The 22,817-nt window shown below is 40.8% G+C and overlaps 1 protein-coding gene across 3 annotated transcripts in view; it reads right to left on the minus strand.

The window, feature by feature from the left end:
- Positions 1 to 1,279: 1,279 nt before the first annotated feature.
- PIK3AP1 (phosphoinositide-3-kinase adaptor protein 1) overlaps positions 1,280 to 22,817 on the minus strand; it is a 40,047-nt gene continuing 18,509 nt past the window's right edge. For all 3 annotated transcript variants that reach the window (XM_003207957.4, XM_010714421.3, XM_010714422.3), the window contains 15 exons: positions 22,430 to 22,578; positions 19,743 to 19,887; positions 18,735 to 18,877; positions 17,597 to 17,729; positions 16,686 to 16,882; positions 15,550 to 15,739; positions 11,506 to 11,601; positions 9,903 to 10,082; positions 9,044 to 9,106; positions 7,913 to 8,118; positions 6,538 to 6,610; positions 6,049 to 6,204; positions 4,901 to 4,971; positions 4,264 to 4,379; positions 1,280 to 2,064 (listed from right to left, as the gene is read on the minus strand). In XM_003207957.4, the coding sequence (XP_003208005.2) occupies positions 2,010 to 2,064; positions 4,264 to 4,379; positions 4,901 to 4,971; positions 6,049 to 6,204; positions 6,538 to 6,610; positions 7,913 to 8,118; positions 9,044 to 9,106; positions 9,903 to 10,082; positions 11,506 to 11,601; positions 15,550 to 15,739; positions 16,686 to 16,882; positions 17,597 to 17,729; positions 18,735 to 18,877; positions 19,743 to 19,887; positions 22,430 to 22,504 (1,899 nt within the window). In that variant the 5' untranslated portion in view covers positions 22,505 to 22,578 and the 3' untranslated portion in view covers positions 1,280 to 2,009. The remainder of the gene's footprint in view (positions 2,065 to 4,263; positions 4,380 to 4,900; positions 4,972 to 6,048; positions 6,205 to 6,537; positions 6,611 to 7,912; positions 8,119 to 9,043; positions 9,107 to 9,902; positions 10,083 to 11,505; positions 11,602 to 15,549; positions 15,740 to 16,685; positions 16,883 to 17,596; positions 17,730 to 18,734; positions 18,878 to 19,742; positions 19,888 to 22,429; positions 22,579 to 22,817) is intronic.

Genomic DNA, 22,817 nt, shown 5'->3' on the forward strand with positions numbered 1-22,817 from the left:
CCCAGGCTGCTTCAGTCCAACACCTTTGAAAGGAAGTGTTCTGCACAGCACCCATAGTCCGCTCTTCCCCATTTCCCCATGTGCTACATCTCTACCTCATGGCATCACATCACATCTCCATGCCCCGGTGCACAGCTACAGTCACCACTATGGAAATGGGAAACAGCTGAACAAAATCAGGGAGCTGTGTGCAAACAAAAGCACATATATCAGCAAAAAAATCACTTTCGAGTTCCTTCACTGATCCCACAGTACCATTCTCCTTATTTCAGCCCCAAAACTTCTTTCCCTGCTTCCAATTTGACCAAATTAACACTAGGAATTTTATTCCGTTTCAAGAAGGGCACAGGAAGGCAGCTCTCACCTCACAGAGATACCCTGAACAACAAATACATAAACTCTTCACGCTTCATCTACTGACCTGCAGTACACAGTCTGCAGCCCTTTTGTAGGAAGAGTAAGGGCATCATACCCTACAGATTTTAACATGCAGATGACATTTAGCTTATGCCTATGCCCACAAGACCTGCAGAAGCTTGCAGCTCCCTGTACTAACTTCACCATGCTGCAAGAGAACAGGGTACAATCCTAACACCTATTCTGCTATGGAGCAAGGAAAGCTTACATGCCCTGATGGTAGCATCACATGTCCTATATCTCATTCAGGGCTGGAAGAGAGGGAATGATTTGAAAACTAAGCAGGCAGCGCTGCTTAATGCTCTGCCTTGAATGCTGTCCTGTAGAATTCCCATCTGTGTCACTCATGGACAACCAGAGCCCCATACTCATTGTTCCCCAAGAGCCAGAATATGCACACAGAAGATTGCAAGGTCTGGAAAAAAAAAAAAAAAAACCACCACCACCTTATTTTAATCATCCCAACCCCCCTGAGATGAAGAATCAAAATAAACTTCTGTTTTTATGTACTTCCTACATTTGGCATACACAGCCCAACCATGAAGCTGTCCTTACATTTGCAAGCGCTGGGGCAGAAAAGAGAACTGGACACAGCTGTTGGTGATTCACATTGCTAGAAAGCCAGAGCAGAGCAAGCACAGGCAAGCCCCAGGCAGGATGCCTGCTTCCACTGCAGCAGCCAACTGTGCAGCTGGTAGTTGTGAGGTGTGTGCCTCTCGAATTGCAGAGTTGCTGTATTATTCCAGAGCATGAAGTGGAAGGTTTTCATGCTGCTACGGTGAACACACAGGGATAAGAACAAAGCAGTGCTACCATTTTCTTCCCCTAATTTAAGAGGTCAGCTGTGTGATTTCAAGTGACAAGTCCCACAAGGGCTTATGTACAGCTGTTTTGACACAGCAAATCCCTTGCCAGCTGCCTTGGGAGCTTTCATGGCAAACACAGCAAACCCACATCTCATTAATGTCAATCCTCTCCAGGGAGGGAAGGGGAAAGGCATTTTCAAAATTATAAGCAAAATGCATTTGTAAAAAGTTAACTTTTCATCCTCCTGTGGTTTAATAATTACTAGACAGAGATTCCATACTTTCTGGAATTTCAGTATCTGCACAGAAAATGTTACACTGAACAGAAGTACACAGCACCTGATCCTTCTGCAATGAGAATTCTTCAAACAAAGTATTTAATTTTGGGGTTTTGTTTTTTTTCCTAAGTAAGTTTTCCAGTGAAGCCCTTGTACATTGTACTGAAAGTTTTGTTGACAATGTTTATCAGGATTTAATTTTTAAGAAGATGTGTTCTTTCTTCATCAAGGGGAAACTCCATGTTGGTGCAGGGCTGCCAAGACATATCAGCATTCTCCTTTTTAAGCATGATTTTTCCCTCAAAGTCTTAAAGCACCAGAATTCTTCCAAACAAAAACAAAAAATCTCAGTGAAAACCATAGGCAGAGGTATCAGAGCTTTAGGGAGGAAGAAAGATACAAAAACATTTGTATCCCACTTATAAATAATTTAAGACAACCCAAAAATATCTGTACATACACACACAAATATATAGAAAAATCTCATATTCCACAGACGTTGAGAGATTCAGCGACCTCTTGGGGGCACAGGTGGAGGATAAAAGCCTTCACAGTTTACAGGCCTATTAAAAAACAGAACATAAATGCATTAAAAATAACAAAATAGGGTTTTGCAACAAATTACATGTAATAACACTGTACCTAATTACACAGTATGAGCAGTAATCACGCAAAAGGAAAAAAAGGCTTTCAGTGATCCAGCAACAGAGCTGATGCCAAAGAACTAGAGTCACATTCCTGTTTCTTTTTTTTCCTGCTGCTTCTCCAGCTGCAGTGATTCTACCATTACTGGGAGGAGATGGTGCAATGCTTGTTTGGAATAAAGTTTGATAATATAGTAGCTTCTTTTCTGAAGATTAGTTGAAGAGAATTAAGAAAAGAGCAAAGGTGTCAAATTTTAATTTTTTGTTTTAAATTAATTACAGATGAATTCCAGCTATATTCTTGCCCGAAGCAGGACAAAACACAAAACTTACTATTTCCACACATCAGTAATAATTATTTTAGCAGTTGGAGCATTTTATTATTAACATCTATTCATATAATCCTCTGGTTCCTGACTTCATAGACTTGCAGTGGTTGGACGAAAGGAGCGTCTTCAAGTTACTTAAGTTTGTGGTGGTCTAGTCCAATCAATGCAGCATTGCCATCCCTTTCCCAACACCTTATATCAAATGAGCTCTGTTCTTACTTTGAGGCAAATCATACATGTAAATATCATGGCCTGGAGAGATCATAGAATCCTCAGAGATGGAAGGAAACTTTAAAAGGTCAGCTAGTCCAACTCCCCTGCAATGAAGGGGCAGGTTGCTCACAGCCTGGGCAGCCCGGCTTTGAAAGCTTCCAGGGATGGGGCACCTGCCACATCTCTGAGTAACCTGTTCCACTGCCTCACCGCTGTAACTGTAAAAGACTTTTTCCTTACACTCAACTAAATCTACCTTCTTTGAACTTGAAATTTCCCCTTGTCCTACCAGAACACACCCTGCTAAAGAGCCTGCCCCCCCCTCTTTCCTGTAGCTCCCCCTTTAGATACTGAAAGGCCACTCTCAGGTCTCCCCGAAGCCTTCTCTTCTCCAGGCTGAACAGCCCCAGCTCTCTCAGCCTGTCTTTATAAAAGAGGTATTCCATTCCTTGGATCATTGTTGTGGCCCTCCTTTAGAGATGCTCCAACAGGTCCGCATCTCCCCTACACTGAGGACTCCACATCTGGACACAGTACAGGACATGAGGCCTCACCAGCGCAGAGCAAAGAGGCAGGATCACCTCCCTTGCCCTGCTGGCCATGCTTCTTTTTATGCAGCCCAGGATACAGTTGGCTTTCAGGGCTGCAAGGGCACACTGCTGGCTCACATCCAGCTTACTACCCCCCAGCACACTCAGATCCTTTTCAGCAGGGTTGTGCTCTGTCATTTCATCCCCCAGCTTGTATTGGTAGTGGAGGTTTCCATGATTCAGGTGCAAGACATTGTGCTTGGATTTATAGGACCTCCTGAGGTTGTCCTGGGCCCACTACTCAAGTCTGTCCAAGTCCCTCTGGATGGTATCCCATCTGCCTGGTGTGCCCACTGCATCCCACAGCTTGCTGTCATTCTCGCTGAGAGTTCACTCAACCCCACCGTCAGTGTAACTGATGAAGATATTAAAGAGTATCAGTCCCAGCACTGACCCATGAGGACACCACTCATCACCGATATCCATTCAGACCTGAAGCCATTGACCACCACTCTTTGGATTTGATCCTGCAGCCAAGTTCTCACCCATTGAGCAACCCCCCCCATCAAATCCATGTCTTTCCAATTTGTAGAAAAGGATGTTGTGGGGTACTGCATCAGTAGTCCAGATCTAAATTTATAAAGAGAAAATAACTTCCAAAGGAATGCTAAAAGGGAACTCCCCCTGCTTTGCATTTAGTTTGTTCTGAGAAGATCTACTCAGGAGAATCAGGTATCCCAGCTTTGCCAGGCACAGGATGCTAGTTGAGATAGGTCTGTCTCACTGTGGCAAGCTCTGTGTGCATCTGTAGCACTGTTCACCTTTGGATGTGTGAGAACCGCAGTGACAGCACTGCAATAGGCAGGTTACCAACAGGAAACTCATTCCATCAAGTATTGCAGACAAAAAGGAAGAATCGATCTTACAGTTACTTAGTAGTGCTTGTTTACACATAGCAGTTTGGCAGACTTTGTTAAAAAGACGTTCACATTTTCTGTACTGACTCACTGAAAGCTCATGTTTGAGCTCCCCGTTAGCTTTATTACCTGCTTGCACCTCGAGGGGGCACTCTGGGAGGCCTTTCAGGCAGGGGGAGAGGCAGCCTCTCTGCGTGGCTGTGGATAGGGCTGCGGCTTCTGCTTGCTTCTGAGACTTCATTGTCCTATCGAAAAGAAACCAACAACAAAATCTCAAGATGCAGGCGCTTCTGAAACAATCTGCCTCTAAAGCACACATTTTCCTCAGTGTCCAAGTTGGCATATAGCTTCAGGACTGGACCAGTTAGTGTATGCAGATATAGGATCAAACAATTGAAAACAAAGACAGATGTACTATCAGCAATGTATGAACTGTAATGAATTCTGTGAAATAAGATTACAAACTAGACCCGGATACAGATTTTCAGTCACTTTTAGTAGCAGAACATCAAAATGGTTGGTACCAATGGCATGAAGTGTGGTTCAGAAGCATCTAATCAGAGGGAGGACAGAAGTAGCAGGGAAGGAGTTGCACAACAGGCTGCAGACCAGCAGAATTTGGTTTTTATTAGCTTCCCGAGAGAAGCAGCTACATTTTGATATTTATGAAAATACACTGCTATCCCTAAAATTTTTTTTTTTTTTCCTATATAAAAATAAAACCATGTATTTAAAGACCAGTGAGTGCATGGAGCCGATAGCTTACCTCACTGTCCCCTTCCATCCCACTGCTGACACTCAATATGCTCCGAGTGCTGGAGCGGTTGCTTGCACTACCTAGGGTTAGTAAGCAAGAGAAAAATGGTTTATTAGATCCTTGTGATTTTACTGCAAACCACTGACTCACTATTCCTCATAACCTTATCTGTACCTCTTGCATATATGATTTAATACTTGCTTAGATAAAGTCGTTTCCACTGTTATTTTTCACACATTTAAGATTGAAATGATTGCATTTCCTACAACACTGATCACTGGGCCAAACCTTCAGATCTAACTTTCTGGCAGATTTCTCCACCGCCAAGGTCCAGGCTTCTGGTTAAATACTTGGCACTGGACCCTTTCAGTTAGATTATGGCCAATATCAGACTGCAAGTCAGGTAAATATTTTCACAACTATTACGCACTCAACTTTTATGTGTATTTAAATTATCAGTCTCCGTGTCCATAACTGCATACAGGTACATGGCTAAGGGTATCACCACATTAATTTCTGGAATAACTGAATGAACTTTCTGTGCTCAGTCTGCGGAATCTGTGAGAATGCAGGAATTTCATTTGCACGGTTAAATTTCATAAAACGCAAATATAATAAATACGTCCAGAGCGTCCAAATCACTCAGAAGCTTGAGTATCAGAGAAATCAGTGAGAAATACTGCCCTTTATCTATAACATTTGAGGAAATTACAAGTAGAGATCTGTTCCCAGCCTGCAATATGGCTACATCCCTCAGAACAGAACAGCACAGCACATTTCCTGCTGGGAGTAACAGCAAGGGACCATAATTTTTTTTTTTTTTTCCCCTATGAAAGCAGCTGTCACCTACTTTTAAGAACTGATTTTGGAGACTATTTCTTTCTTCAGAAGGCTCAAGGGAAACCTTTTGCTCAGCTTTCAGGTTTTCCTCTTGCAGATATTCATGCACAACATGCGTACCCAAATCCCTTGATGAACCTGGAGTTGCTTTTACTGCTTTGAAATCAGTTGGCATGCATACTTCAGGATGCCAATGTCAGCACTAGGATTCAGCAACAGAAGTCCTGACTCATGAGCTGGCTTCCAGACTCATGCTAGGGAAATATTTTCTGCCCAGCCTTCCTGCAGAGAGGGGGTGACACTCAGGGTTTGCTTACTTGTTGTGCTGGATGTGCTTTCTGTTTTCCAGTCTCCTCTCTTTAGCTCCTTTTTTGGTGGAAATACGTTTTTCCTTGGGGTATACTCATATATGCCACATTCTGGTTTCCCCAAAGTATTATGAGAACGTCGAATGGGTACTGTGATTTCCAGATCTGGAGGGCAAAATGAGAGCGAAGAGTTCAGAATGATCTACTGAGTCTAACCTCTGAAATAGCTTCACTCCCAAAACAAAGTTAAACAGTCACATAAAGATGATCGTAATTGTACGTGTATGAATCAGGATTCACTCCACAGATGTGGACATCCTTTTCTCAGCCTGGGAAACTGAGGAGTAAAGCAGCTTCATCTTTTTTTAGCCAACAGGCATACAGATGTGAGTATCAATATATCACATAATTACAAAATGGAGACATTTCTGCCTCAAGAATCTGTTAGTATTTTTAGCTGCTTCACTACCAGAGAATTTCAGAATCAGAGACTATTACCTGCACTTTTCCCTGATTTTTGCTTCTCCATTTGCCTCCTGGTTATGCTGTCTCGTAGCCGTTTCAGATTTTCCTAAAAGATCACAAAATATTATTTTCAGGGCTTCGGACAAAGGAGGATGAACAGTTTTCTGACAATGAAATAACATACTTAAGCTAACTTTACAACCAATCCGAAGCAAAGCTTGCTAAACCTGGATGAAGTCCAAACCACGTCAACAAGTTTTAATCTATTCTCTTCAGAAATCCCTGTGTGCCTTTTAGAAGCCAAGTTCTTTTTTTCAGATGTTGTATACTTTCAGGTCAAGTTCACAGATCAGATAAAGTTGCAGATAAGAAGCACACTAGGTTTAGAACACCCCTGTATTTTCTGTCTCCACTGTTACACTAGCACAAAAACAGGACACAGGTTCAAGTAACTACACAGCCCTTTCTGTACTAACAAAAAGATAATTCTGACTGCGGGGACAGATTTCCACACATCAGAGAATGACAGACAGTTGAGAGAACTGAGATGTCCCCCAATAAAGCAAGAGGGCTCACCTGTAAATATAACTGGGAACAAAGTTTATTTACATACCACTTACTACCTCCCCATTCCTTTCCTTTCTGTAAGACAGCTTTTACAGCAGAGAAATAAATACGTATGTGAAAGTGAGAAAATCCCCAAACAGGCAGAGAAGCAGAAGGAACACAAGGTTCCACAAGGCTCCAAAAGAAGCAGGGAATGCTTTCAAAGAGGGAACTCCACACTAACAAGATAACAGAAACCTGAAAATGTAACTTCCAGTTCCACCAGTCATTGCATTACTGCTGCCAGTGGTTGAATGATTTCCTCATTCAACTCAACCACAGCACTTTCACTAGACTTTGCCCAGCTACAAAGAACAGGCAGTTCTGGATGCTGCAGGAATGAAAGCCATCAAACAAAGCTTTTCAAATGACCTGAGGAAGCATCAGTCCATTTACAGGACAGGAGTTTAATGGCAACACACCATCTGGGACAGAGTCTCCATTGATCTGAAACGGATGGCAACTGACAACCTGAATGTTCATTCACCAAAGTCCCTGCCAGCAAGTAGGTGCTAGGTGGAAAGAAAGGTAATTTAGTTATCTGGATTGTGCCTGATTCCTAGCGTCCTCCATCTTAAAAAGACTAAAACTATTACTGCAAGACAAACAGAACTACAAAACAGCTATCTGCTTGCTGCTTCATGGAAACAGCCCCTCAAAGTCAGAAGAAAATCCTGCTAGTGGGGGGACTGTGAGGAGTCTTCCTGCTCCAACCTGGAAAGGAGTGTACCTACACTGAAATGCTTAGGATATATGCTTAGAGAGATCATAGTGTTTCTTAAACAGTGGAATAAACCAGTACCTGCTGGAAACGGAATGATTCTGATCTCTTCTTCTGGTTCAGTTGCCACTCCTTAAAGTGAATTACAGCTTCATCAACGTTGAGTATTCCCATTTTCACTTGTTCTTGTAATGTGATCAGCTGCCGTTGACCTGGGGTTTTCATTCCAGCAAATGGATCATATATACTTGATTGAGACAGGTCTCTAACAGGCCTGACCATCGTTTCTGAAAAAGAGAATAAAATATCACTGAGCTTGTATTATCTGCCCTCCTTGTTGAATACAAAGCAATTCAAGCAGCCTTGATGCCCTCTTACAGGCTGAATGTTTTGCTAACCAGAAGAGTATTTTGTCTTTATGCTGTCCTGATACCACTTATCAAGGCTAAAAGCCTGGGAGGTAGTACTGTGCATAAACATGTCATAATCTCTGTGCTTAAAATAAAATAAATTCAAGTGAACAGCACAAAAGGCCCTCCTTAAAGTACTCTGTTTCCTCATCTCAAAAGTATCTCTCTCCCCTCAGTAAAACCATAAAACAGTGTTTCAGCTTTGCAATCACAAAGCTAGACTTCCTAATCTGTGCAATGTAACTCCAGCAGCTGAAAGCTCATCCTACTGATGCTGGCTATTTTAATCTCATTTACAACATTAAAAAAGGAGTACCTAACACAGGAGATAAAAGATCAAAGATGGTTCCTAGCACTTTGATAATGAACTGGATTAGAAGTTAAAGAGCAAGGGCATAATTTTGGAGCATAGAGATCAATGGGAGGCAGTGCACTGCAAGTTAAATCCCAGGAAGTAACAATCAGCAGGCAGTGACTATATCCACAAGACCAGGAGTAGAGTATCAGCTCCATGAAGCAATATGGGTCAAAACAAAAAAGGACTTTGAATATTAAAATCCCATCTGAGGATAAACGCTGAGACAGGAGGTATGTACTGTACAAGATAAAACAGTACTCCTCACACTCTGCAGATTTAAAGTTTGCAGTGTAATATAAGGTCAAGTCATTCATTTAGGACTGTTATCCCTAGTCTTATAAGACAGTCTGTTCTGTCACATATACATCTCACTTGAACAACACTACCTCAGCAGATTTGCTTTTGGATTACTTGAAAGATATTCAGGATGAACTTCTGACTTACCTTTCCTCACCTTTCCTCTAGGGACATAGATATTCTCAGGTCTTTGAGCTTTCTGTGCAAAAACTGAAAAACAAACAATCTTTAGACACTTAGCACAAGTCAGGAAGACAAGTATCAGGATGAATAGGGTAAGCATTCTCAATTCTGCATTGCATTACAGCTTCTGTTAAGCTCCTACTGAACCCTAATGAGACCACTAAAGAAAACAGAATAATGAGCTGTACAATAAAACTCCACTTTTGTCATCTTCAAAGAATTCAGCCCAGTCACCTCTAAGAGAACTCTGGAAATACCTTCCTACACTAACGTAATGGTGAGAAGGAGGAGTCACTGAAATTACTTTCCCACACTCAATTAGAGTTCTTGTAGTGTGTTTGTGGAATATGACAATTTTCACAAAGGGCCTGTTAACTAAGAGGAACAGTTTTCCTTAGTTTCAATTTGGAATTACCTCAGAATGAGGTACTGTCTTATGTAAATGCCATTGAACCAATTATACCATTACAGAGCAGCAAGTTCTCAATTTATTAGCTTGATCATATCCTCACAATACCAAAATCTTTCTTATTTAGTTGGATTTGTTTATACCAGCTAGGGGCAATCTGTCATCCTAATGTTTTCATTAAGAACAATCTCAGGCCAAGACCTCAGGATACAACAACTCCACATTTTCAGAGTAGGCAGAAAATGAAAAACAGAAACAAGATCCCAAAGGTAATCCAGTTCCTATGGTTGAGAGACAAATAATCAAAGGGTCACAGAAACATCGAGTAGATTTCCTTGGTGCATATTTGGTAACTGCAGCCTATGTCAATACCATTCTAAAGATGACTGGTAAAGATCCTGGTACCCAACTCACCTTTGGAGATGTACAGCTCATTGTCTGGCTGTGGAGAGCTGGATTCTGGTCTTGGAACAGGAACTGGAGGTCTGCTAGCCATTTCCTGGGGAAAAGTATCTTTTTCCACTGAGTAATATAGATCTTCACCGTACTGCTGGGAAACTCCTTCCCCAGAATCTGGTGCATCCATGCTACCACCTACAACAGAGAAAGGCTCATAAATAACCTGTCCACTTCACTGAAAATTGGATCCCTCCAGATGTGGAATGTATCACATTTTTTTTTTACCAACCTGGTCACTTCTCAGGCAAAAATACCCAGTTTTGCAGTGAATTACAGTGTCAAAGACCTTCAAGACAGGATTCCATAAAGTCATTAATACCTAGTAGCATGTAAACATTTGCTACTTACTAAGGTTCTACTGTGTGCTTTGGTAAAGAAACTACAGGAGAAAGTCTAAAAATTGGTCTAAGAATTAATATTGGTACTGGTAACCAGGAACGTCCTAAGTTCCAGTCCGTTAACAGACAGTAGTTAACAAATCAAATAGAGCACTGATTTCCAAAAGTTACTTGTGGCTGTCTACAGAACATTAGAGGGATTTTTTCTTTTTTCTGAAACAAACAATCACAACTAGCTGACAGTTTATTTGACTTGAGAAAAACAGAACTCAGAGGGAGCTGGCTGTTTGCATCTGCACTTAAAAACCCAGCTCCTACTACACCACCTTTGTCACCCCCATTCTGTTCTCACTAACTTCCCTGCAAAATCAAATGCTGTTCATATCTAATTTAAACATTAGTTTCACACATTTGTATGTTGGGAAATGATCGGATCAAGACAATCAAGAGCCCTTGGACTAACTGCCTGCACTGTTATCAAATCATAAGTAAATAACCTAGTCATCAGACTTATCTGTCTTCAGTGCTGCTACACCTAGCTAAATTAATGCAGTGAAACTGCTGGAGTATCAGTGCTGGCAGGGGAAATAGAACAATATGTTAAAAGACACAATTTTAATGTTGCTCTGAGTGCAGCTGGGTAACCCATGAAAAGTGAGACTGGATCCCATGGAACCTGGTGAGTTGGGAAAGGGCTTGGTGACCAAATCATGCAAAGGGGGATAGCCCAGAGCACCCAGAGCATGCTTGGGAACCAGAATTTCTTTTCCATTTTCCAGACTGCTATTTTCAAATAGACTGATTTGTGAATAAAGTGTCTGCATTAAAATTTATCACTAGCTAATGTTGTTCCACTTTATACTCAGTGACATGAACCTGCATGAGCATCAAGACATCAGAGTTAATTCCCATTACAAAGATGAGGACAATGACTGCCATTTCTGAACAGATATCAATACTGTGCTTGTACTCACTGATAAGCAGAGATTGGACAAGAAGTCAGTCATCTTTCACGGTAAGACACAAACCACACTAGTCAAGTCACCTCATGAGCTTCACAGAATGCTCTTACTATTACATTTCATCTGTACCCACTAAAGCAAGGCTGTCTGTGTCAAGTAGTGAGGACTAGCTCCTGTCTTAACAGGTCAAGAACAAATCTCAAGTTCCATTTAATTGTTCCATCTGTGCTGCTCCCCTCCTCTCCAAACAGGTCTCACCTTCTAAAAACTTGCGGAGCATTGAGTCTTTCACAGTTAGAGAGATTTCATCTCCAGAAATTGGAGTGTCTGCCTTGGACTGAAGCATTTCTACATCTGAAAAAGAAAAATCAGACCAATGAGCCCGTTGATTATGTCCTTAAGCACATTGAACAACATCATACAAAGTGACACAACAATTCTGATTGGATTTTCATTTTATAGTGAACATCAAAAACTACAGCAGACAAATGACCACACTCTTGCCTCTAAAGGCTTAGTAAATTGCCTTTAATATAAATTGCAAATAATTGAAGTCCATTTCGCACAAATTTTTGCCAGCAGTCTGCCACTTATACTTGAAGAAAATAGAGGTGACTAACATTGCTTGGTGAAAACTTCTGACAAGGCTCCAAGCAGACACTAAGGATTTCTTAGTGCATGTATTGTTGCTCTGAAGAGCCAATGGGAAGAGTGAGCTAGAGGTTCTGGATGTCAGTCTTCAGAATTTAATAACTAAAATACTTTTCTTCAAAGAGACTTTTAGTTTCCCATTGCAGGGCTTAAGATTTCAGAAGGGAGCTCAAGTAACTTGCAAACAGAGGAATGTATAGAAGATGCATTATGACCTATTGACCCCTTGCTAGAGCTAAAATACATATGCATGCACACCATGTAACAAAAGGTTATATCCTTCTCCCTTTAAACTTTTTTAAACAATAGGAGTTAGGTAGTTCTGCACATGAAGAAAGCTGCCTCTTTACACAGAGCTATCCTTTATGTAAGACAAAGGTTTCAATGTGTTGGTATAAATTACACCCCTGAATTTCACAAGTACTTAATATTTTGCTGCACAGTTCCCTCAGTTTGCTCAAGGAAAACAATGAGGCTGCTGTTTCTTGCATTAACTAAAGAAAAAAATAAAAACCAATGAGGACAGTGTCAAGAACTCAGTCTTAAGAGAATAAAAATAATGAGGGAGGGAAAGGATAGATAGGACAGTAGATACATAGGACATCACAACTACCTAATTTTTAGGCATTTTAGCTCTGCAAATTACAGGACAATGTACTTTATTTGGTTGAAACTCTCAAGGATAAAGGACGAAACTCAAACATTTCTGGTTTGAATGTCCACAGAGTTCATAGATAGGGAAACAATGCCATGAGTCAGGACTTGTTCCCACCAGGATTTGCCACTGTCAGCAACTGGCCTTGCATAGACAAAATACAATCTAAATGTTTCCTCAAGTAATAATATCAAACTTCAGCCTTACTTACTAAGCTGAACTTATCAAACATAAGTCAGCAAAGAGAAAAGCAAGAGAAGATAAGTGCTATCACTCTGTACTCTCTGCAGGAATCCTTTTGCTCAAGGTACTTCAGACACTGAATATGCACAGAGAAACTTGGCAGTTTGATCTTCACATGAATCACCAAGGTTTTCAGCATTTTCTAGAGTCCTTGCACTTAGATCCCCCTTCCCTAAGCTGAGCTCTAGACTACTCACAAATACTATTTTGTAACATTCAGGAGATGCTGGTGAGGGGGAAGCAGAAAAAGTAAAGCATTTTATCAGGTCTACATCTGATGATGTAGTTTGTACTACAAGATTGGTATGATAGAGATCACTTTCTCGCTATTCAGCTGTTGTTTGTTACAATCTGTGAATGACTCAGCTAAACGATATTTACCTCTGATCTGCACCAGCTTAGAGCAAATTCCAATCATATCCAAGAAAGTTGTTTGACATTGAGAGTATTAGAAAAGGGTAATAAAAGGGAAGTGCTCTTCTGAAGTAGGAATGACTACAGTTGATAAGGAATTTAATGAGGCAACTCAATCTCATTTTTTTAAAAAACAGCAAACAAGGTAACACCAGGAACTGCTAAGTTCCTAAGTTAGGAATACTGTCTGATTTGCACTGCTCAGGCTACTAAGACCCACACAAAACTTACAAGGACCACTAGCAACCGTCAACAGCAGCATGCAACTCTCTGCAGCATCAGCTTAAACAAAATTGGCCCTTTTGTAGATTCTGCACTTTCTCTGCAAATGTTTCCCCAGGACCAAGTGCAAATCAAAACCAAAAACACATTAAAAGAAATGAAGTGGGATAAAGAATGTAAGAACTGGCAGAACATTCTGGTATCTAACTATTTGCTACTACTTTTCTCATTACAATGGCTCTTTCTTTTCAAATCAGCTTCTGCTAGGCAAACTGAGTGTTACCAACCTTTCTTTGATCAGTCTCCAAAAAACTCATGGAAGCACATTCTGATTACAACAAATGGGCATGCTGCCACAGTATGTCTACATTTAAAACAGCCCAGGTATTGTCCTCTGTGCCACAGCTATAAGTACTTACATAAGGGATACTCCGACCTGCAGAAAATACTTCAGCAGCAGATGTTTACAGTTTCCTAGGGAGTTTTTCCATTCCCCAAAAATTGTCAGTACAAAAGCTTGAAGTTTTAATTTGCGATCCTAACTGAATGAGTCCTAAGTTAGCCAGCACTCCTACCAATTTCAGTGGGCTTTTGCTTCTTTGCTGGTGTTCTAAAAAATGGTGAAACTCTCCCACTTTGAGAGAACCAGTATTGGAGCACTGTACCAATTTAAACTTACCTGTTATGATACAGGTAAATTTTAAGCACTGTTCGGATAAGTTGTAAATATTAATCAGGCAAAGATTAATAGGCTACATAAGAAATACAGATATTTTCTGTAAAATTCTCCTGACTGGAAGGTGACAAAGACATGTCCGCAGTAGCAATACTCTGGGAGAACTCCAGAAAAAGCACGGTACTCTTCTTTCTCTTACTGAGCCACATAGAACACTTGCTCAATATTTTGAAACAGACTCATTTAGCCTTCCTTTCCTGCACAGAAACCATAAATATCTATTTCAGGGGCAAGTTTGGGTTTTTACCTTTCCAGTCCCACTAGTCCTGCAGAGCCTACAGCATGTGCATACACCAGGAGAACTTTCTGTTGCTGACCCTGGAAACCTCCATCATCCTGCTGATGCGCCTGTGCTTGCAGAAGGCTCCTCAAAGAGCAGCAGTCTGCTGGACTTTCCTGCTGAGGAGACCTAAGGAAAGCTGCCTGACTGAGGCTTTAACTACACAACTTTTCCCATCCGTAGGTAGCCATGTGTTAGCTCTCCATCTCCATGCCCATCAGCCAAGCATGCTGTGTACGGTGTACTCTATCCAAAATGCCAGCCACATTCCTTACTAAGATCTGTGAGAGTAAGCAAGTGCAGGAAAACCTCTGTACCTAAGCTGTTAACCTTAGTGTAGCTTGCTTGACAGAATGTCATATTGTAATTTACCAGTTTTCAACTAGACTTTCAGAGAGCATGCGATTTGCATCCATGAAAGAAAGGAATACCCATTTCACAGTTTCTGGGATTTCTGTATGTCCCAGAAATGGAAGACAACAAGTTGGTCTTAGTGGTATTAAGTACATTTTTCTCTTCTTCAGAATTAGTCTGTGAATCCCATTCAGAGATGGGGAAACAGCTCTTGATCTTGTAATCTGGCTCTGAAGCCTTTGAGCAATTTTATAAGCCAGTGTAACGTGATAGAAAGTGCAGCAATGACAGCAGAGTAGCAGGATCCCAGGCTGCAGCAAGTGCAGATTTGCTCAAATGCAACAGCTGTGGGCACAGAAATAAAGGAAAGAAGCTGCTTACCTTCAGAAGGCCACAGCTATACAAGGATCTCCAAAGAAATAACCTAGGCCTCCACAGCCAACCTTTACATGAGGTCTGTAAGGGGTGGATCCTGGCTCCACCCCTTCCGGTCACTCAGGAGCACTGCATGCACCTGAGCTCCCCTGGGTTGGCCCTGTCTTCCACCAGGTGCTCAATTACTACTACAAGCTTTGACTCAGCATTTCTGCTACAACCAGCCAATGTCAAAACTGGAGTTTGATTTCCTTACAATGGAAAAACTATAACCAGTCTTTACTTTTGAAACTCAACCAGGACCATATTAAATATAGAGAGACAGTGCAACTAAGGTTTTTAAGCCCAGAATATCACAGTGATTATACATACAAAGGTCTTCTGGGGCACCAGGGACAAATCCAGCCATAGATTCATAAAGCTCTTCATCAGAACCTGGGTTTAAGGAACATTTCATTAACAGGTCAGTAGAAAGATGAGCCATGGATTCATAAACAGACTCATCCTCTTCGCCTTGCATCAACTCTTCCTTAATGTGACTCTTCAGCATATCTGCAGTTTCCTGAAAAGAAAGGAGTCCAAGGAGAAAAAAAAAAAAAAATTAAAGAATCTGGAGAATAAACACAAAGCAAAATACATCACTCTCCCACCGCTAGTGGAAAAAGCCTTCCAAGAGCACTCTACTCCCAAAGACTAAGGCTTCTCATAGGAGCTAAATCCACACTACAGTTGTTTGGGGCCAGCCTTCATGATCTAAGTTGTAATGGCAGATAATTAAGGTGAAACAAGGAGATGCTGATCCATTCTGAATAACCACTACTGCCTTTCTGCCCCTCAGTTTCATTTTCTACTTGACATCTACAACCTCCTAGAATACAAAAAAAGTTCATTCTAAAATTACAAAGGCTTATCAATGGCTATTTTGGAGTAAGCGTAGCTTACCATAAAGGGAGTTTTGCCACATGCAGAGCACTTCCAAGAAAACAAATTTTAACTCTGCTAACTAGGTTCAGTTTAAACCTTTTGGCAATAGCAGTAGCATGTAACACCTAGTGGGAGTATACAGACCACCCTTTTCTCTGAAACTAACAGGAAACCTCATAGAAGCTGCTGAAGTAATACCAACAACTTTCGATTCACAGGACAGCAGAACTCTTTCTCATCAGGGGCTGCAGTTTTGCCAAGATCAGGAAGTTAGAAATGTACATGAGGAACCATGTCTCTGCAGAAACACCACTGGATGGATGAATGACAAGGAAACCCAGCATAGCAGGCTCTGATTCCATCTTTTTTTGTTCTTTTCCCTATGAATTTTCCTGGCTCCAGAGATGGAACCAATCCTCAAGCACAGAAGCTTTCATGGTGGCTGTACATCTATCTCCTACACCCTACCATATCACCCTGCACCCTTTACTACCTCAGCATTCCTCACACACAACACTTTCAGTGCCAAGCTTGATATCCACACTTGCTGTCGGACAATGTAGAAGAATGCTGCTCCTTCTTACCACGTATTCATCAATGAATTGTCGGAGGTCCTTAAAGCCATGCTTTTCCGCTATCGTGTTCGGATAGTGACCATATTTGTTGGCTACACTGTAGGCCTGCAGTGCTCCAGGGCACGTCAGCAGCAAAGCAGTAAGGTTTTTCAGCCCATATCTTGCAGAAAAGTGAAGCAGCGTTGGCAACTCCTCATCCCTCTGATCTGTGACAACAGAAGCCTGTTAGAATCTAAGTTTTTCTCCAGCAGCAACAAAGACAGTAAATGAGAAACGAACATCCTAGCAAACACACTGACTAAAGCAGGCCTGAAACCCTGAGAAGTACATATACTGTTTTAAAACAGAGCTAACTTCACACAAGTGAAGTAGCTGAGGTATCTAGCACATCTCCAGGTCTGAATCCTATGATCTTTAGCAGGGAATCTGGCACTGTATTAGCTAAATGTAGATAGGATCAGAGGTTTGGAAGGATCTCTTATAATTCTCTCATAATTCCACTAATTTCCAGCTGCTATAAGGCAACCACATCATGGTAACACACTGATCCAACTGCCCACTATGCACCTTAGAACAGATTCACAAGGTTAGAAAAGGACTGGACTGGGAGAAATGCCACAAGGAACCAAGAGAACAAATGAGACATTCTGGGGAGAACTACCTTTTGACTTCAGTTGTGGCTGAAGCTGTCTACATAGCTGTATCTATCAAACTATAAGAAACTGATGCAATATGTAACAAAGAAGGGTCACATAACCATATGCAATCCTCCCTCTATAGGCATCTTAAATTTAGCTACCTGGCTAAGATTTAAGACTTTTTCAGACAGCCTATCCAGGAACCATGAGCTACAGGTGCTCCAAAGTAAAAACAGTCTATAGATATGAATTTTAAAAATAAAGCAAAATCTTTCAACTTACTTGTTGTCATATCATCTTCTTCCAGCTGGTTTATTCCAAACAAGTGTAAGCCACTAGCAGGAATATTCTTCTTCAGTGACTCAGTCAACAGTTTGTCCAGAGCTTCTATGCTGTATGGAACGATTTTAAAGGCCTAGAGATAGATGGAAAGTGATTTTGGTTGTGGAATTATGGAGATTTAAGATGAGATTTACATAGTTATGTATTAAGTTTTATTTATGTAGTATATATAGGGGGGAAAAAAACTAAGCATAAACACTTAAGGTGGAACTGTTTAGAATAAGCAGTAAGCAAAAAGAACACAAAGAATTTCTTTGTCCAGAAACAGAAGATCATTAATCTGAAAGATGAGAACTATGCACTCCACAAGAAGAGTACAAGAAGAAAGTTATTCACACAAATGGAAGCACAGAAGACTTACTTCCTACTACCTTGATGGAAATAATCTCACCATTCCAATGAAGTATTGCTACTGCTTTAAGTACAAATAAATCAGTTTTGAATTGCCCTGGTGTACATTCTGGGTTTTGACTGGTTCTTAGCCAAAGACTGTGGAGCATACCTACTCCTCAGGTAGGAGCACAGCCCAGTAATAACTGCTTATTAAGTTGAATTTAAAAGGAAGTGAGAGACAACTTTTTATTGCTGGTGATCAATACTACTCTACAGGCTTCTGTCACATAGCTAATAGGGACATGCAGGCAGGGAAAAAAGACAACAGACCTGGAGAACTAATTTGTACAAGTTTTACTCTATAATAGGGCTCAGCTACCCTAACTGCAAAATGTCATGTGAGAATTAAGGATTGACTTTAAAGAAATAAGAGCTAAGAATAAACAAATACTTTTATTTTATCCTGCTTAACTCACAAAGTTTGAATCTATTATCATCACATCTTTTCCAAAAACCCTTTGGTTCAAGTATCCAGACATCTGTAGTAATTTGACTTGTATCAAGTTTGTCATTCCAGTTTTCTCAAATCAAGGTCTAAATAGGGACACCAGGGCTATGAGAAAGTCCCTAAAAAACTGTGTTTCTTCATTTCAAAAGAGCTACCTTATGGCAAGCACTTTTGCTTATATTCACATATCTACTTTCTGAGAAAAGCCATGTTCCAGCTGTTTACTAGAGCTTTTACCTGGCACATGAACTGTACTGGGTTGGCTGCATTAGCCAACAGACTGCTGATTTCCTCCATGTCAGTATGATAGGTGACACTTGTTTCTCCCACCATCAAGTCCCCTGAATATATATGCAGAGGCACTGTCCCAGAAGTTAAATCTTTGAAAGGGAAGAGAAAAAATCATCATTAAGAACAGACAACGGAAACACTCCACTCCAACAGCTCTGCATCCCTCCTGTGCTGGGAGCCATGTAAGCTAGTTTGCAAGTGTTCAGATCCAAAGTCTTGATTTAGAACAGATTAAGTTAAACATTTTCATGTGACTTTGGTTACTTTCTTTAAAGCCATGCACTTGACAGTCTTTACAAGAGTCTTTGCCATAACGATTATTAGTCTCTCTATTCCTAGACATAGTATATTTGCTCTTCAACAGGACAGACCAAAGCAGATTAAATAAAATCATCCTGGGAAACTGTTACCAGTCTGTAGGGCTCAAAAACCTTGCCCTTAAAGTTTAGTGAAGCTAAAGCTCAGACAACCTAAGCTTTTGTAAATATAAATATCCAGAGTGACAGAACATAACTGAATAAAAAGGCAAGTCAGGTTAAACAGTTTCAAGCTCACACAGAGATCATTAAACACTAAAAAAGTACCATAAGCAATTATTTACCTGCACTTATCTTCTCATGGTATCTGTGAACACTAACATGATTATAACACTAACACGGTTAGTGTCCAAAGCACTTTATGTGATGTCACCTGCCTGCAGAATTTCCACTAAAGTGTTTCCACACTTTCCTGACACAGCTGCTGGGAAAACAGATGTCAAGCAGTGTCTCCTCAGTTCCACACCACAAAAGTATCACAGACAAGAACACAAGTTCAAGATTTCCTGGTCCCGCTGTTCCCCACGTTGCAGTTTCTACCCTTACCCCTCTGATATTTTTCAGGACAGGCAGGCTGGGAGAGAAGAGATGCAATGAGGAGTGGGGAAGTGGGAAACCAAATCCCAGCCCATCTTACTTGGAGCCTCCACAGATATTGTGTATTCATTCTCCAACTCAGCCAGCACACGCACAGATGATGAGTTCTCTGGAGAGAATTCAACTTCAGTTTTCACTTTGTCATCTAGTCTACATCTCATGATAATATAAACAGTGGTCTGTACCTAAGAGAAAGACATTAGAAAATACAGGTTTACAGTATAAGAACACTTTAAAACCCATTTTCAAGAGATCTTGTTGGTATCATGACTAACACATAAATTAATCTGTAATTTCCACAATCCCAAGTGGTTTTCAGTAATACCTTCCAGTTATGGAATAACTGGTCAGGGTGGCTTCTGTTACATTTCACAGTAGCACAAATACAGACATTAAGCTGATAAAAACTCTGTGATACTATTTAAAAATTGGCTTAGTTTCATGCACAGCAGACTCATCCTTCAAGCAGCACAGCCCTCTTCTTAAGAGAAACAAAGAGAGGAGCTTAAAATGAATAAATTCTGGAGATTAAAAGACTTGCAGAAGCTTTATCCAATTTCTCTTATTTTTTTTCTACCCTGTAGCATGTGTCTTTAGCCTGAACTTTAAAAGACTAAAACTTCAGGTTTGTAAAATTCTCACCCGCTCTGCTTTTAAGAAGTTAGTTATGACATTAAATAACTATTACATTTCAAATCTTTAACTGTGGCTCGAGACATGTCTAACATCTACTTATGTGAATTATTACAGTGAATTTCTGGAACAGGTTCTCAGTTCTGGAAACCAGGAGATCTCCTGGGTCATGCCTTGCAGCTTTTAATGCCGCCAATATAATATTGCTCAGTTCTCATTCAGTCAGGATTTTAAAGATCAAAGACCTGACTTGTAGCCATTTACACAGCTTACTACACTGGATATTATAATAACTAATCTGAAAAAAAAACTGAAAAAACTTTCTTGCCCCAAACTTATGCTAAATATAATAAACCTTGCCTAGGCCAATGCAAGCAGCCCAGCAGCAACAGACAACAAGTGATCCAATGATCCAAGACAGAGGTGAATCTTCTTTCACAACCCTATCTTACAATGAGTTCTAGAGTTCGTTCCTACCCACTTCTTGCCAGTTAAGGAATTTATCCTTAACTTAAAACACTGAGAAGCTGTGCTATAGGAGTTGTATCCTTCTTAATATCATTGTAAAGGGTACTTTATTAACATCACAGAATGATAGAATAATTTGGGTTGGAAGGGACCTTAAAGGCCACCCAGCTTCAACCCCCTTGCCATGGGCAGAGACAGCTCCCACTAGATTAGTTTACCTAAAGTCCCATCCAGCTTGGCCCCAAACACATCCAAGGACAGGGCATATCTGTCACTACTACTGCCACCAGCCACCTAGTGGTTGTAGGCTCAGTAACCAGCACTGGAGAAGTTCATCTAGTAAGGAAGCAAAGATACCAGGATATTCAGCCAAGCTTTGGACACATATGAAGTGAATGTGCTAACAGATGCCCAAAGGGAAACAGCACCATTCCCATGAACAAGCAAAGAGAGTTCATGCAATAAATAAGTAAGTAAATAAATAAATCCACATAGATACAGTTTTCTCTGTGTTAATTCATTAATTCTGTAAAAGCTTAAATCAGTTCAGCAGCTTAGCAGTTTGATGACTTCCCAAAACATCCTGTGATCAAGCTGCACGCACCAAAGAGGGAACACAAAACATTTAGGCAAGGACACTTCCTAAAACGTCTGATCCTTTATGTCAGTTCTCCCTCTACCCTGACAGAATGCTACTTTCCCCAGGCTGAGAGTAGATTATGTCTATAATCTAAGGCACATTCAGAAACTATCAAAATAACCCAGCACTACGCATCTGTGACTCTTGTTAGAGGCTCAGATATGCTACAAATCCAGCATGCTGCAAGGTACACGTGCACACTGCACAATAAATCCATTCACCTATCTATAAGACTTGCAGTTTTGTTCTTATTGTGCTCAGCCCCTGCCAAGGGGGAAGGAAAGCTCTGAAAGCTTGTTATTCCTCCTTCCCCATCATATGGTGGTATACAGCTTACTTCTGGTCTTATCTCAGGGTATAGCATTCAAAATTTTTTACTAAGACATGACACAGGCTGTTGCTACCAAATTTGAGATTTCATTCCTGTTAGAAGTTTCCCTGTAAGCATGAAGGTCAGATTCTAAGTAAAAGCTGAGATTCCCTGAATTCATGCTTTAACTGGTGCTTTAAGAAAAAGCACTAAGATCCAAAGTCCTAAGAGTAAGAAAAGCTGTTTTTCAAATAGGAAGCTAAGCTCCAAGCTCTTTGGAATCATTTGCAGGACAAGCACCTGAACTGCCATGCTAGATTGTGTCCTGGTTCTGGAGTTAGTTGGCTCACTACTTTCACCTTACTCCATTTGTCTGCATTAAATATCACCAGAATGGAAGATGAAGAGTCAAGAGTGTGAACTTGCTTCATAAGACAGAGGACATGCAGCCACGTCAGTGAGACTATCCATCAGTAAGTGACACTGCACATTACCAAGCTATTCCTGGCCTAGGAAACCAAGCTTATAAAGTAGAGACAGTGAAGGAGCCTGAGAGGACAGGGAACAAAAAAAGAATTAGGGACTACATCCCAGGTTGTAAAGCTCTCTGCTGTGGAAAACATAAGACGTTGCACTAGCATACAAGAACATAGCCCAGGAAATGGCCATACAGTACCCCACAGCGTATGTGATCAGGCTGCACCACCAGATGTTCCCCAATGCTCTTGGATGATTCTTGCTCTTCATTCATGGCAAGTTGGCAGGAGTAAACCGAGTTTTTCTCGTCTTCTGTTTCTGTATCAGTTACAGAGTCGCAGCCTGAGTCTAAAATAAAGCATACAGAGTCCCATTAAATTATTTCAATTTTCTGAAAATTCATGGATATACACACGAGCCCTGAGAAGCAGGGGAGAACTTGATATGCTTTTCAGAGCAGAGTTTAGAAAAGGGGATCTAGTTTAAGAAAGAGAAACTACAGTTTCCTCATTCGTTCTCCTAAGGGGACAGCTGGGGAAAATTCAAAAAGACACAAAAGTGCTGGAGTAGCACTGCAAATGCTTATA

The sequence above is a fragment of the Meleagris gallopavo genome, chromosome 8 (genome assembly GCF_000146605.3).
Source record: "Meleagris gallopavo isolate NT-WF06-2002-E0010 breed Aviagen turkey brand Nicholas breeding stock chromosome 8, Turkey_5.1, whole genome shotgun sequence".
Classification (NCBI taxonomy): Eukaryota; Metazoa; Chordata; class Aves; order Galliformes; family Phasianidae; genus Meleagris; species Meleagris gallopavo.